General features: G+C 44.3%; 1 protein-coding gene across 6 annotated transcripts; it reads right to left on the reverse strand.

The window, feature by feature from the left end:
* Positions 1 to 68: 68 nt before the first annotated feature.
* Positions 69 to 11,017, reverse strand: LOC135514007 (acyl-CoA dehydrogenase family member 11-like). 6 transcript variants are annotated; one of them, XM_064937110.1, is made up of 16 exons: positions 10,913 to 11,002; positions 10,557 to 10,638; positions 10,057 to 10,348; positions 9,718 to 9,941; positions 7,826 to 7,925; positions 7,545 to 7,662; positions 7,289 to 7,431; positions 6,888 to 7,037; positions 6,712 to 6,806; positions 6,536 to 6,635; positions 6,267 to 6,407; positions 5,629 to 5,721; positions 4,232 to 4,339; positions 921 to 1,089; positions 583 to 649; positions 69 to 346 (listed from the first exon to the last, which is right to left on the reverse strand). In XM_064937110.1, exons 3-16 carry the CDS (start codon positions 10,318 to 10,320, stop codon positions 232 to 234), a joined length of 1,887 nt encoding a protein of 628 aa, XP_064793182.1. In that variant the 5' UTR covers positions 10,321 to 10,348; positions 10,557 to 10,638; positions 10,913 to 11,002; the 3' UTR covers positions 69 to 231. The 6 variants fall into 6 exon arrangements, with proteins under 6 accessions (XP_064793182.1, XP_064793185.1, XP_064793184.1 ...); XM_064937113.1 differs by having other exon boundaries at positions 10,948 to 10,963; XM_064937112.1 differs by lacking the exon at positions 10,557 to 10,638 and having other exon boundaries at positions 10,948 to 11,017.
* Between the last annotated feature and the right edge of the window lie 3,491 nt (positions 11,018 to 14,508).

Consider the following 14,508-nt stretch of genomic DNA (forward strand, 5'->3'; position numbering starts at 1 on the left):
CGCCTTCGTGTGTGTGTGTGCGACCCACTGACCGCTGCAGTCTCAGACCTAACAGAAATCAGTCAGGGTGGTGAGTGAGTGCTCTCCATCAGAAAGTCTTTATTTAAACACAGGTCAGGAAATAGCATGCAGTCATACATACTAGGCTAATCACGAAGTACCGCTTCTTACATAGACTACATCACCTTGAGAACACGAATATTGCCTGCCCCCAGCCAACCCCACACCCCCTCAGTCTCTGGTTGACCCTTCATAGACCAGCGCAGCATCCAGGGGTGGAGTCTTCATGTTGTAGCATCCTATGGCCGCCTTACTTACCACTGGACACAAGTCCTGCTCACACCACCTGTAACACACACATTTACTGCTAGAACTATTAGCCTACAAGTAGTAAGGACTAGGGCAGGGCTCTCCAACCCTGTTCCTGGAGAACTACAGTCCTGTAGGTTTTCGCTCCAACCCTAATCTAGCTCATCCAATTCTAATAATTAGCTGGAGTGAAACCCTAGAGGGTAGCTTTCCAGGAACAGGGTTGGAGAGCCCTGGACTATGGACTAGTGGTGGGGACGGATGTGTGCTTACCGCAAAGCAGCATAGGCATCAGAGTGAGAGGCTCCCTCCCATGAGGCGTGGTCGATGAGCAGAGCCCCTGAAACACACACACACACACACACACACACACACACACAGATGGGGTCACAATGCATCCTCAGGACAAGCCAACTCTGGCAATGGTTAACTGAGAAAGGTGACGGGCTATACAGTAAGTGCTACTCCTGTTATGCAATGTTCAGTCAAAAATTGAATTGTATTTGTCACGTGTCGAAAACAACAGGTGTAAACTTTACCATGAAATGCTTGCTTACGAGCCCTTCCCAATGATGTAGAGTAAAAAATATCAAATAAAAAGTGTGTAGTACCCATATAAATGCGTGCCAAACTGTATGCCAGGTCTCGTGCTGCCAGCTCCAGAAAGCTAGGAGGTGTGAGAGCAGCGGCCTGCAGGAACTCTCTCAGACCAGAGAGAGCGCTGTCTACTGATCTCACAGCCACAGACAGGGAGGGGAGGGAGGCTGCTGCTAGCAGGGACTGGGGGATGAGTGGGAGGGAGAGACACAGAGGGATAAAGTCAGAATTTGTATAGCAATCAACAGAGGTTGTAGGGTCTTTTTCATTTTTTAATAGTAACAGTCTTTCATGCCTGCCATTCAATGTTGGTTCAAGGAGGATGATGCTAGATCAAGGCTGTGGAAACTAACTAAATATCCCAAATGTGATCTTAACTGTCTAAGTCTATCAACAAAAACTAAGCTCAGTAAAAATATATACAGTACCAGTCAAAAGTTTGGATACACCTACTCATTCAAGAGTTTCTTTATTTTTACTATTTCCTACATAGAATAATAGTGAAGACATCAAAACTATGAAATAACACATATGGAATCATGTAGTAACCAAAAAAAGTTTTAAACAAATCAAAATCTATTTTATATTTGTGATTATTCAAAGTAGCCACCCTTTGCCTTGATGACAGCTTTGCACACTCTTGGCATTCTCTCAACCAGCTTTATGAGGTTGTCACCTGGAATGCATTTCAGTTAACAGGTGTGCCTTGTTAAAAGTTAATTTGTGGAATTTCTTTCCTTCTTAATGCGTTTGAGCCAATCAGTTGTTGTGACAAGGTAGGGGTGGTATACAGAAGATAGCCCTATTTTGGTAAAAGACCAAGTCCATATTATGGTAAGAACAGCTCAAATAAGCGAAGAGAAATTACAGTCCATCATTAATTTAAGACATGAAGGTCAGTTAATTGTGAGAATGTCAAGAACTGTGAAAGTTTCTTCAAGTGCAGTCCATAAAAACCATCAAGCGCTATGATGAAACTGTCTCTCATGAGGACCGCCACAGGAAAGTTACCAACCTCAGAAATTGCAGCCCAAATAAATGCTTCAGAGTTCAAATATCAGACACAACATCAACTGTTCAGAGGAGACTGCGTGAATCGGGCCGTCATGGTCAAATTGCTGCAAATAAAACACTTCTAAAGGACACCAGTAAGAAGAAGAGACTTTCTTGGACCAAGAAACACAGCAATGGGCATTAGACCAGTTGAAATCTGTCCTTTGGTCTGATGAGTCCACATTTGAGATTTTTGGTTCCAACCGCCGTGTCTTTGTGAGACGCAGAGTAGGTGAACGGATGATCTCCGCATGTGTGGTTCCCACCATGAAGCATGGAGGAGGTGGTGTGGGGGTGCTTTGATGGTGACACTGTTTGTGATTTATTTAGAATTCAATGCACAATTAACCAGCATGGCTACTACAGCATTCTGCAGCGATACGCCATCCCATCTGGTTTGTGCTTAGTGGGACTATCATTTGTTTTTCAACTGGACAATGACCCAACAAACCTCCAGGCTGTGTAAGGGCTATTTGATCAAGAAGAAGAGTGATGGTGTGCTGCATCAGATGACCTGGCCTCCACAATCACCCGACCTCCACCCAATTGACATGGTTTGGGATGAGTTGGACCGCAGAGTGAAGGAAAAGCAGCCAACAAGTGCTCAGCATATGTGGGAAATCCTTCAAGATGATTAGAAAAGCATTCCAGGTGAAGCTGGTTGAGAGAATGCCAAGAGTGTGCAAAGCTGTCAAAGGCAAAGGGTGGCTATTTGAAGAATCTCAAAAATAAAATATATTTTGATTTGTTTAACACTTTTTTGGTTACTACATGATTCCATATGTGTTATGTCATAGTTTTGATGTCTTCACTATTACTCTACAATGTAGAAAATATGGGAAACAAATGCTGGAAAATGCTGTCGTACACGTTGATCCAGAGCATCCCAAAGAGACTCAATGGGTGTCATGTCTGGTGATTATGCAAGCCATGCTGAAACATGAGGTGATGGTAGTGGATGAATGGCACAACAATGGGCCTCAGGATCTCGTCACGGTATCTCTGTGCATTCAAATGACAATCAATAAAATGCAATTGTGATCATTGTCCGTAGTTTATGAATGCCCATACCATACTCCCACCATGGGGCGCACTGTTCACAATGTTGACATCAGCAAACCGCTTGCCCTCACAACGCCATACACACTGTCTGCCCGTTACAGTTGAAACCACGATTAATCCATGAAGAGCACACTTCTCCAGCGTGCCAGTGGCCATCGAAGGTGAGCATTTGGTCACTGAAGTAGGTTATGACGCCGAACTGCAGTCAGGTCAAGACCCTGGTGAGGACGACGTACACGCAGATGAGCTTCCCTGAGACGGTTTCTTTAGTTGTGCAAACTCAGTTTCATCAGCTGTCCGGGTGGCTGGACTCAGACGATCCCGCAAGAGAAGAAGCCGGATGTGGAGTTCCTGGGCTGGCGTGGTTACACATGGTCTGCGGTTTTGAGGCCAATTGGACACCAAATTCTTGGAAACAACGTTGGAGGCAGCTTATGGTAGAGAATTCTTATGAACATTAAATTCTCTGGCAACAGCTCTGGTGGACATTCCTGCAGTCAGCATGCCAATTGCACGCTCCCTCAAAACTTGAGACATCTGTGGCATTGGGTTGTGTGACAAAACTGTACATTTTAGAGTGGCCTTTTATTGTCCCCAGCACAAAGTGCACCTGTGTAATGATAATGCTGTTTAACCAGCTTCTTGATATGCCACACCTGTCAGGTGGATGGATTATCTTGGCAAAAGAGAAATGCTCACTAACAGGGATGTAAACAACATTTTCGAGAAATAAGCTTTGTGTGACTATGGAACATTTCTCAGATATTTAATTTCAGTTCATGAAACATGGGACCAACACTTCACATGCTGTGTTTATATTTCGGATCAGTGTAATTAGAATAATAAAAAAATCCCCATTTAAAAACTGTCAGTTTAAGTTAGAGATAGTGCCAAAAATAAATGGTTCAATACATGTTTCCAGATCTTTCTTATATCTCTCAGATATAGGACAGACACTTCAGAACAAACTTCGTTTTGATATCTGTTATTCCATGTAGTGAATCTGTTATTCAATGCTTTTGTATGGGCTAACAGCAGTAAGGCCAAATAAAAATGTTTGTCATATAATTATAATTTTTTATACTTCAATAGGTCTTAAAATTCAAAATCAAATAGCTAAATGATCATCAATTCCATATAGCTTAGACCTTCTTAAAACAACCCCCGGCTTAGACAAGGCTTAGTCAGTAGAGGGTTAAGGGACCCTGACCTGAGTGTGTGTGAAGTAGGCCTGCAGTACGAGGCCTGAGCTCCGAGAGACGCAGCGCAGAACATCAAGAGACAGAACATTAGTGGTCCCCTCCCAGATACTCAACACCTAGAAATAGAGAGCGAGAGAGAAGAGGTACTGTCAGGGCTGGATTACCGAATAGGAGCGAAGGGCATGTGACCTGGGCAGGGCTCTAAAATGAGCACTGTGCGACTAGGAAAAATATTTAAATTATAAGGCTACGCTGTACCGTTGTTAACGAGTGCACGAGAGAAAAAAGTGTGCAGATTTGATAGCGTCATGGTTGCACCATTACTACAGTGAAAACGGTTTGCTTGTAGCCCAACCAGGTGAAAAGATCTGACCCATATTACCTGCATTGCCAGGACCGAATTTTACATTCATAAACCATGTTGTGGGCAGTTCAAAAACTACTTGTGTGTTGTTAACCATTTGTTTACACTTTGTTGAGTCAGGTTATCTCAAAGGGTTAGCTAGCTAACAACCTGGTAACTTTACCAGTATATCCAAACATTTTGGGGCACCCAAAGAAAAGAAAAGGGATAGCTTCTTTAGGGGATCAATGAGCATAGCAATGAATGAATGACAGGTCTCTTGTATGTCGTCATCATCATAAACCTGACTTTTTTAAAGAGACGGTGTACAATTTTCTATGTACTCCATATCATTAGGAAAACAGTGCTTCTACACAATGTAGACGCGTAATATTCCACAAATGACTTTAATTTCAATGACAGGTATTCGTATCAACATCTTAGCTTAATGTCTTTATAGTGTTAAATATTAGTTTATCGGGCACAACATGTGCTTCAAAAGTAGACTGAATTCATATAATTCCAATATAGGCTATATCTCAATAAATTCTTTTAAATCGTATTTTCTGGGGCTCCTACATTTTATGTGGTGAGCACCAATTGGGAGCACCAGTGCTACCAATGAAACATTTTAATTTAGAGCCCTGGCCCTGGGGCCCCCGACTTCCATGGGGCCCCAAAACAAAAATATGTTTTTTGGGGGGTTGGTTGTGTATGATAGAAACATGTGTAGAATTGCAGGAAATTCACTTTCAAACTGCACAATTTTCTCTCAGCCTCATGGCACAAGGTGAACAATGGCATGAGATGAGCTATAAAACAATAGCGTTTATCTCTCTGACCCATGGCAAAAAGTGTTGAATTGCAGAAAATTTGCACCCTGGAGGTCGGGGCCCCAAATGCAGTAGTCTGGCCCTGGGTACTGTTGCACTACAACTATTGCCACTGTTGTTGTTGAGTAACATACTGAAAGTAACAAACTACTTCATCCATTAACAGCAACATAACTTTACTCCATTACGTAACACAAATTAAGTCTATGTACATCATGTGACTACCTACCTGAGCATCTCTGAGCATTGCAGGTAGTCCCGTGTCCTCGATGTAGCCCTGCCCCCCGAAACTCTCCAGCCCCTCGGAAATCACGGCAACCGCCTGAGACACACAGGGATGGCACACACACACACACCCCCTGCATCACCTCACACACATCTTTAATGCCTTTCCTGACCTGTTCACCAGACGTGCTACCTGTCCCAGACCTATTATTTGACCATGCTGGTCATTTATGAACATTTGAACATCTTGGCCATGTTCTATTATAATCTCCACCCGGCACAGCCAGAAGAGGACTGGCCACCCCACATAGCCTGGTTCCTCTCTAGGTTTCTTCCTCGGTTTTGGCCTTTCTAGGGAGTTTTTCCTAGCCAACATGCTTCAACACCTGCATTGCTTGTGGTTTGGGGTTTTAGGCTGGGTTTCTGTACAGCACTTTGAGATATCAGCTGATGTACGAAGGGCTATATAAATACATTTGATTTGATTTATACAACGACAAAAATTATTAAATACACACACCAGTTTTCCACTGCCATCTGCCAGTATTAACCAATGTCTCTGTTCTGATTTCTGGTGGAATGTTATTGGCTACCTGCTTGTTGATAAAAACAGAGTGTGTGTGTGTGTGTGTGTGTGTGTACCTGTTTGCCAGTGTAGAGTTTAGCCACAGGTGTGAGCAGGCGAAGGAGGTGAGTCTCCTGCTGAGAGGCGTGGCCTGTCTCCTCTCGGCCAATCAGACGACAGACCTCCATCACCAGCAGGAACGCTCCTCGAGTCTCCACCTATAGGAGGAAGGTATTGAGGGGAGGGAGGGAAGAAGAGAGAAAGAGAACTGAGGTGTGTGAAGACAAGTGGTAGGTTTAGGGGTTATAGTAGGGTATTCTATTTTACAACTTTATTTTCAGCTGACCTCCATCCTAGTGAGGGTCTGCATGTGAAGGGGATGGTCTCTTAGGAGCTTCCCAAAGGTAGAGCGACGTGTGGCGTAGTCACGAGCCAGCTGGAGTACCCTGCGCACACACACACCATCAATACACACTCTTGACCGCCAGTACGGCAGTGGGTAGTAGTGAATAGATGTCCTACCTCCTCATACCAGCCACAGCAGACACGCTGTTATGGATACGAGTCACAGTCAGCATGTTGGCTATACACGCCACACCTCTCCCGTCTTCTGACAGCTGAGAAAGAAGGGAGGAATGTTAGTGTGTGTGGGAGAGAGAGAGAGAAGAAGAGAGAGAGGGTGAGAGAGAGAATCTGACCCTGTGAGCAGGCAGGCCGTCCAGCAGCAGCTCGGCAGTGGGCATCTGTCTGGTTCCCAGTTTGTCCTTCAGTCTTTGGACTTCGATGCCCTGTACCATCCCCTGCTCATCACGCACTGCAGCATAGAACATAGACAGACCTCTACTACCCTGACACACGCACGCACGCACGCACGCACGCACACACACACACACACACACACACACACACACACACACACACACACACACACACACACACACACACACACCAGTTAGGAGGAGGAAGACAGACGTGTGTGTGGGGGGGGGGGTTTGAGGTGTCAGATAATCAGGAGTGAGGAGGTCATGAGCGGAAGAGGAGCGGAAGAGGAAGGAGTAAAGAATTGAAAAAATGAGGGCTGATGAACATTGAATGTTACCGATGTGGTCTGTCCGTCTACGTCTGTGACTCTGGCCAGTGTGAGAGTCATGTCTGCATCTGTAGCCGAGGTGAACCACTTGAAACCTGACAGTCTGTATGTACCATCACTCTGAGGCAACGCTACGGTCTCTGTACCATTGCCTAGACACACACACACGTGCACACACACAAGTATCATCATCATCAGTTGTCATGGAACCTATCATCATCTAATAGTGTATGTAACCAACCAGAGAGAATACAGACACACTGACCTACGTCAGATCCGCCCCTGCGTTCAGTCATCCACTGTCCAGAAGTCCAGAAGTGCTCAGGGTCACGAGAGGTCAGGCGGCTGAAGGCGTCCGCTACTGGCCAAGACACACCCAGAGACTAGGCATGCACACACAGGCACGCAGACAAGTTCATGAATCAGAATATCACAAGTTGTAGTGGTTTTGTGTTTGTAACACAAATCAACAATTCCAACATGAGCAGTGATAACCATTAAAGTTCATTCAGACAGACAGACACACACAAACAAACATACACACACCTGTATAACCTTGGCAGCTCCATCAGTCATAGCCAGAGGACAGGTGTAGAGACCAGAGGAGGGAGAGTACAGATACAGCTTACACATCTGGTACACACGACTGGAACACACACACACACACACACACACACACACTTTATATTAGTACTAAACTCAGCAAAAAAAGAAAAGTCCCTTTTTCAGGACCCTGTCTTTCAAAGATAATTCGTAGAAATCCAAATAACTTCACATATCTTCAATGTAAAGGATTTAAACACTGTTTCCCATGCTTGTTCAACGAACCATAAACAATTAATGAACATGCACCTGGGGAACGGTTGTTAAGACACTAACAGATTACAGACGGTAGGTAGTTAAGGTCACAGTTATGAAAACATAGGACACTAAAGAGGCCATTCTACTGACTCTGAAAAACACCAAAAGAAAGATGCCCAGGGTCCCTGCTCATCTGTGTGAACGTGCCTTAGGCATGCTGCAAGGAGGCATGAGGACTGCAGATGTGGCCAGGGCAATAAATTGCAAAGTCCGTATTGTGAGACGCCTTACACAGTGCTACAGGGAGACAGGGCGGACAGATGACCGTCCTCGCAGTGTCAGACCACGTGTAACAACACCTGCACAGGATTGGTACATCCGAATGTCACACCTGCGGGACAGGTACAGGATGACAACAACAACTGCCCGAGTTACACCAGGAACGCACAATCCCTCCATCAGTGCTCAGACTGTCCGCAATAGGGTGAGAGAGGCTGGACTGAGGGCTTGTAGGCCTGTTGTAAGGCAGGTCCTCACCAGACATCACCGGCAACAACGTCGCCTATGGGCACAAACACACCGTTGCTGACCAGACAGGACTGGCAAAAAGTGCTCTTCACTGACGAGTCACGGTTTTGTCTCACCAGGGGTGATGGTCGGATTTGCGTTTATCATCGAAGGAATGAGCGTTACACCAAGGCCTATACTCTGGAGCGGGATCGATTTGGAGGTGCAGGGTCCGTCATGGTCTGGGGCGGTGTGTCACAGCATCATCGTACTGAGCTTGCTGTCATTGCAGGTAATCTCAATGCTGTGCGTTACAGGGAAGACATCCTCATCCCTCATGTGGTACCCTTCCTGCAGGCTTATCCTGACATGACCCTCCAGCATGACAATGGCACAAGCCATACTGCTCATTCTGTGTGTGATTTCCTGCAAGACAGGAATGTCAGTGTTCTGCCATGGCCAGTGAAGAGCCCGGATCTCAATTCCATTGAGCATGTCTGGGATCGGATGGTGAGGGCTAGGGCAATTCCCCCCAGAAATGTTCGGGAACTTGCAGGTGCCTTGGTGGAAGAGTGGGGTAACATCTCACAGCAAGAACTGGCAAATCTGGTGCAGTCCATGAGGAGGAGATGCACTGCAGTACTTAATGCAGCTGGTGGCCACACCAGATACTGTAACCGTTTATTTTTATTTTGACCCACCCCCCTTTGTTCAGGGACACATTATTCCATTTATGTTTGTCACATGTCTGTGGAACTTGATCAGTTTATGTCTCAGTTGTTGAATCTTGTTATGTTCATACAAATATTTACACATGTTAAGTTTGCTGAAAATAAATGCAGTTGACAGTGAGAGGACGTTTATTTTTTTGCTGAGTTTATATTTAACCTTAGCTGACACATACTATCGGTGTATGAAATTCTAATAATGTCAAGTCACAAAATGCCAATGAGTTGTTTCTGAGATTACTGTCACTTGTGATGTTTTTATGTTTGCTGTGTGTTTGTCAGGTTAGTGTATATGTATAGGGTTTAGGTAAGGATTCATTGTGTGTTTGTCAGGTTAGTGTTTATGTATTAGGGTTTAGGTAAGGATTCAGTGTGTATGGGTCAGGTGTGTGTGTCTACCACCTCCACTCCCCGTAGCTCCTCTCGTATCCGATGGCAACCAGCCCTTCCTGTGCTGATAGGTCCTTCATACGTTGCCAGGCAGGGGAAGTGACAATGCGGTCAACACGGCAACCCCAGGGGTCATAGGTCACCAACCGAGGGGGTGTGACCTCACACTCCCGACCCCACCCATCCACCTCGCGCACCAATCGCTCCCCAAACACACGCAGGTCGGAATACACTGCCTGGGAACACACACACACCATCATCATCATCATCGTCAGTGACTAACAGATAAAGCATCATCGTCATAGTTTCAATCCATTCTGAAACATTATGTTATACACAGTACACACACACCTCACTGGGCAGGTGTCTCCTCAGGTATCCCTGTAGCAGAGCGTCCTCCAGGAAGGGGTTCTTCAGCATTGGCCTCTCCTGGAAGAACCCTCCAATCCCAGCCCGGAAGAACTCTGCCTGCCCCTCTGCTCCGGGGACATCTTGGGGAGGCCGAACCAGAACCTTCTGAACCATGCTCACAGAACTGCTGCATGACAGCGGCCGATACAATCCGGTACACACCCGGTAACTGTGTCTAGTGACCTGTCGGTTCACAGCCATCATCCAGGAGCTCAGATGTCAGGCCACTGGCCTGAATATGATACAATGTAAACTGATTTTTTCAAAAGAACAGCTGCATTTCTTTAGTTACATTTAATGGCCTACTTCTTGATTTGAAAAATAGCAAACACCAGCCGTCACTTCTATAAAGCTACATAGACATTATAAGGGACATTCAACAAGAATCAATTGATTTTTATATATATATCTATATAATTAATTTCAATTATCATAAATACCTGTAAATATCAGTGGGCCTTTAATAAGAAATCACACGTATTTGCGGTAGGAAATATTATGGAGTGCAGCTTTAATAATAGTCTACAAAAACGAATGAATGAAATTAACAGTCAACACCTCTCATGTCATGTGTGGTCAAAAATTATTTCAACATTTAGTTTAGTAATTCGAATAAAAAAAGCTAAAAAAACAAAAACATTATGCAATGCCAACGTGTGACTCAAAAGTGTGTCAAAGTTCAGGCACTGTAGCAACGGAGCAATCTTTGCTGCACGGTAGTCTACCAATGGTTGTCAAACGTTTACAAAATATGTGGTTAGAAAAGCTTGAAGGAAAACGAATAAATATGCCTTACTTAACAATCCCTTCTGCAATTTTGTTTTTACACACCGTTCAGGCTTCAACGAATCCCCTTCTACTTTTCTTCAAAATAAAGGGACAACCTCTGGTCTCGTTAATAGTCTATCAACCTTCAAAATAAAGGTCTGGAACATCAAACTAGACAGCTGCTTTTCAGAAGATATACAAAGCTTCTACAATGAAATAAATGACAACCCTATAGTAAAGATCTAAAACTCTCAGTTGAAAAACATCATATTCAGTGCAATACAAAGAATAACCACAAACCAATAATCATGCATGCATGTGTGACCAACTCAGTGGCCTTGTGGTTAGTGTCTACCCTGAGATTGGAAGGTTGTGTGCTTGATCCCTGGCCGAGTCATACCAAAGACTGTTAAAATGAGAAAAATTTGATACATTTTTAAAATTATTTTTTAATAAATTCGGGGGTAAGGCCCTATGATAGACCAGTGTCCTGGGAGTGTACTTGTACATCAAGCTGCCTTACACTATAGGAACAGGAGATAGGCTCCTGCCCTATGAGCTTACTATGCATGTGTGGTACATTATGTTGAATCCTGTATGATATTTGTAGTAGATTTACCAACTAACCATGCATGTGTGGTACATAATCACCGCCTGGTACGGCAACTGCTCCGCTCACAACCGTAAGGCTCTCCAGAGGGTAGTGAGGTCTGCACAACGCATCACCGGGGGCAAACTACCTGCCCTTCAGGACATCTCCATCACCCAATGTCACAGGAAGGCCATAAAGATCATCAAGGACAACAAGCCACTGCCACCCGAGCCACTGCCTGTTCACTATCATCCAGAAGGCGAGGTCAGTACAGGTACATCAAAGCAGGGGCCGAGAGACTGAAAAACAGCTTCTATCTCAAGGCCATCAGAATGTTAAACAACCACCACTAACATTGAGTGGCTGCTTCCAACACACTGACTAAACTCCAGCCACTTTAATAATGGGAATTGGTGTAAAATATATCACTAGCCACTTTAAACAATGCTACTTAATATAATGTTTACATACCCTACATTACTCATCTCATATGTATATACTGTGCTCTATATCATCTACTGCATCTGCATTTAGTCAGCCACCAATTGTGCAAGTTCTCCCACTTAAAAAGATGAGGCCTGTAATTTATCATAGGTACACTTCAACTATGACAGACAAAATGAGAAGAAAAAAAATCCAGAAAATCACATTGTAGGATTTTTTTGTAGAATTTATTTGCAAATTATGGTGGAAAATAAGTATTTGGTCAATAACAAAAGTTTATCTCAATACTTTGTTATATACTGTTTCTTGGCAATGACAGAGGTCAAACGTTTTCTGTAAGTCTTCACAAGGTTTTCACACACTGTTGCTGGTATTTCGGCCCATTCCTCCATGCAGATCTCCTCTAGAGCAGTGATGTTTTGGGGCTGTTGCTGGGCAACACGGACTTTCAACTCCCTCCAAAGATTTTCTATGGGGTTGAGATCTGGAGACTGGCTAGGCCACTCCAGGACCTTGAAATGCTTCTTACGAAGCCACTCCTTTGTTGCCCGGGCGGTGTGTTTGGGATCATTGTCATGCTGAAAGACCCAGCCACATTTCATCTTCAATGCCCTTGCTGATGGAAGGAGGTTTTCACTCAAAATCTCACGATACATGGCCCCATTTATTCTTTCCTTTACACGGATCAGTCGTCCTGGTCCCTTTGCAGAAAAACAGCCCCAAAGCATGATGTTTCCACCCCCATGCTTCACAGTAGGTATGGTGTTCTTTGGATGCAACTCAGCATTCTTTGTCCTCCAAACACGACGAGTTGAGTTTTTACCAAAATGTTCTATTTGGTTTCATGTGACCATATGACATTCTCCCAATCTTCTTCTGGATCATCCAAATGCTCTCCAGCAAACTTCAGACGGGCCTGGACAAGTACTGGCTTAAGTGGGGGGACACGTCTGGCACTGCAGGATTTGAGTCCCTGGTGGCGTAGTGTGTTACTGATGGTAGGCTTTGTTACTTTGGTCCCAGCTCTCTGCAGGTCATTCACTAGGTCCCCCCCGTGTGGTTCTGGGATTTTTGCTCACTGTTCTTGTGATCATTTTGACCCCACAGGGTGAGATCTTGCGTGGAGCCCCAGATCGAGGGAGATTATCAGTGGTCTTGTATGTCTTCCATTTCCTAATAATTGCTCCCACAGTTGGTTTCTTCAAACCAAGCTGCTTACCTATTGCAGATTCAGTCTTCCCAGCCTGGTGCAGGTCTACAGTTTTGTTTCTGGTGTCCTTTGACAGCTCTTTGGTCTTGGCCTTAGTGGAGTTTGGTGTGTGACTGTTTGAGGTTGTGGACAGGTGTCTTTTATACTGATAACAAGTTCAAACAGGTGCCATTAATACAGGTAACGAGTGGAGGACAGAGGAGCCTCTTAAAGAAGAAGTTACAGGTCTGTGAGAGCCAGAAATCTTGCTTGTTTGTAGATGACCAAATACTTGTTTTCCACCATAATTTGCAAATAAATTCATTACAATGTGATTTTCTAGATTTTTTTTCTCATTTTGTCTGTCATAGTTGAAGTGTACCTATGATGAAAATTAGTGGGAGAACTTGCACAATTGGTGGCTGACTAAATACTTTTTTGCCCCACTGAATATACTGTACTCGATACCATCTACTGTATCTTGCCTATGCAGTTCTGTACCATCACTCATTCATATATCTTTATGTACATATTCTTTATCCCTTTATACACACAAGTGTAAGGTAGTAGTTTTGGAATTGTTTGGTTAGATTCCTCGTTGGTTATTACTGCATTGTCGGAACTAGAAGCACAAGCATTTCGCTACACTCGCATTAACATCTGCTAACAATGTGTATGTGACAAATATATTTGATTTGATTACTTGTAAATATGCCTTTGTGTAGTTGTTTGAGAACCAAATGGATTATTTCTCCATATAGAGGTAACAAATACTGCATTTTTCCCCTCAATGAGGACACACCAGACAAAATAACGTTCACCTTTTAATAAAATGTTTCCTTTCACATGTTAAAAATACTTATTAGAAGAAACCTGACCACTGAATAATATGAACAAAGAACTATAAACTCAGAATCCAGATAATAACTGAGAACTAAATGAAAACAGTGAACCGTTGGGTCACAATGGCAAGAGGAAACAATTGGGACATAATACGGTTGTACTGAGGAAACGTTATAGATAGTCGTACTGATAAAACCCAGTAAGTACTTCAGTCTTGAGGACGTTGGGAGAACCAAACACCCTCAATAAGCTGGCTGGTAAATCTGACGACTACACTGTCAGAATAGGATAGGGTGGGGAGAGATTAGGGGGGGAAGGATGGGGAGAGGAGGGTAGGGTGGGGAGAGAGGAGGGAAGGGTGGGGAGAGAGGAGGGGGGAAGGGTGAGAGGAGGAGGGAAGGGTGAGAGATTAGGGGGGGAAGGATGGGGAGAGGAGGAGGGAAGGGTGAGAGAGAGGAGGATAGGGTGGGGAGAGAGGAGGGTAGGGTGGGGAGAGATTAGAGGGGGAAGGATGGGGAGAGGAGGAGGGAAGGGTGAGAGAGGAGGGTAGGATGAG

The sequence above is a fragment of the Oncorhynchus masou genome, chromosome 25 (assembly GCF_036934945.1).
Source record: "Oncorhynchus masou masou isolate Uvic2021 chromosome 25, UVic_Omas_1.1, whole genome shotgun sequence".
NCBI lineage: Eukaryota > Metazoa > Chordata > Actinopteri > Salmoniformes > Salmonidae > Oncorhynchus > Oncorhynchus masou.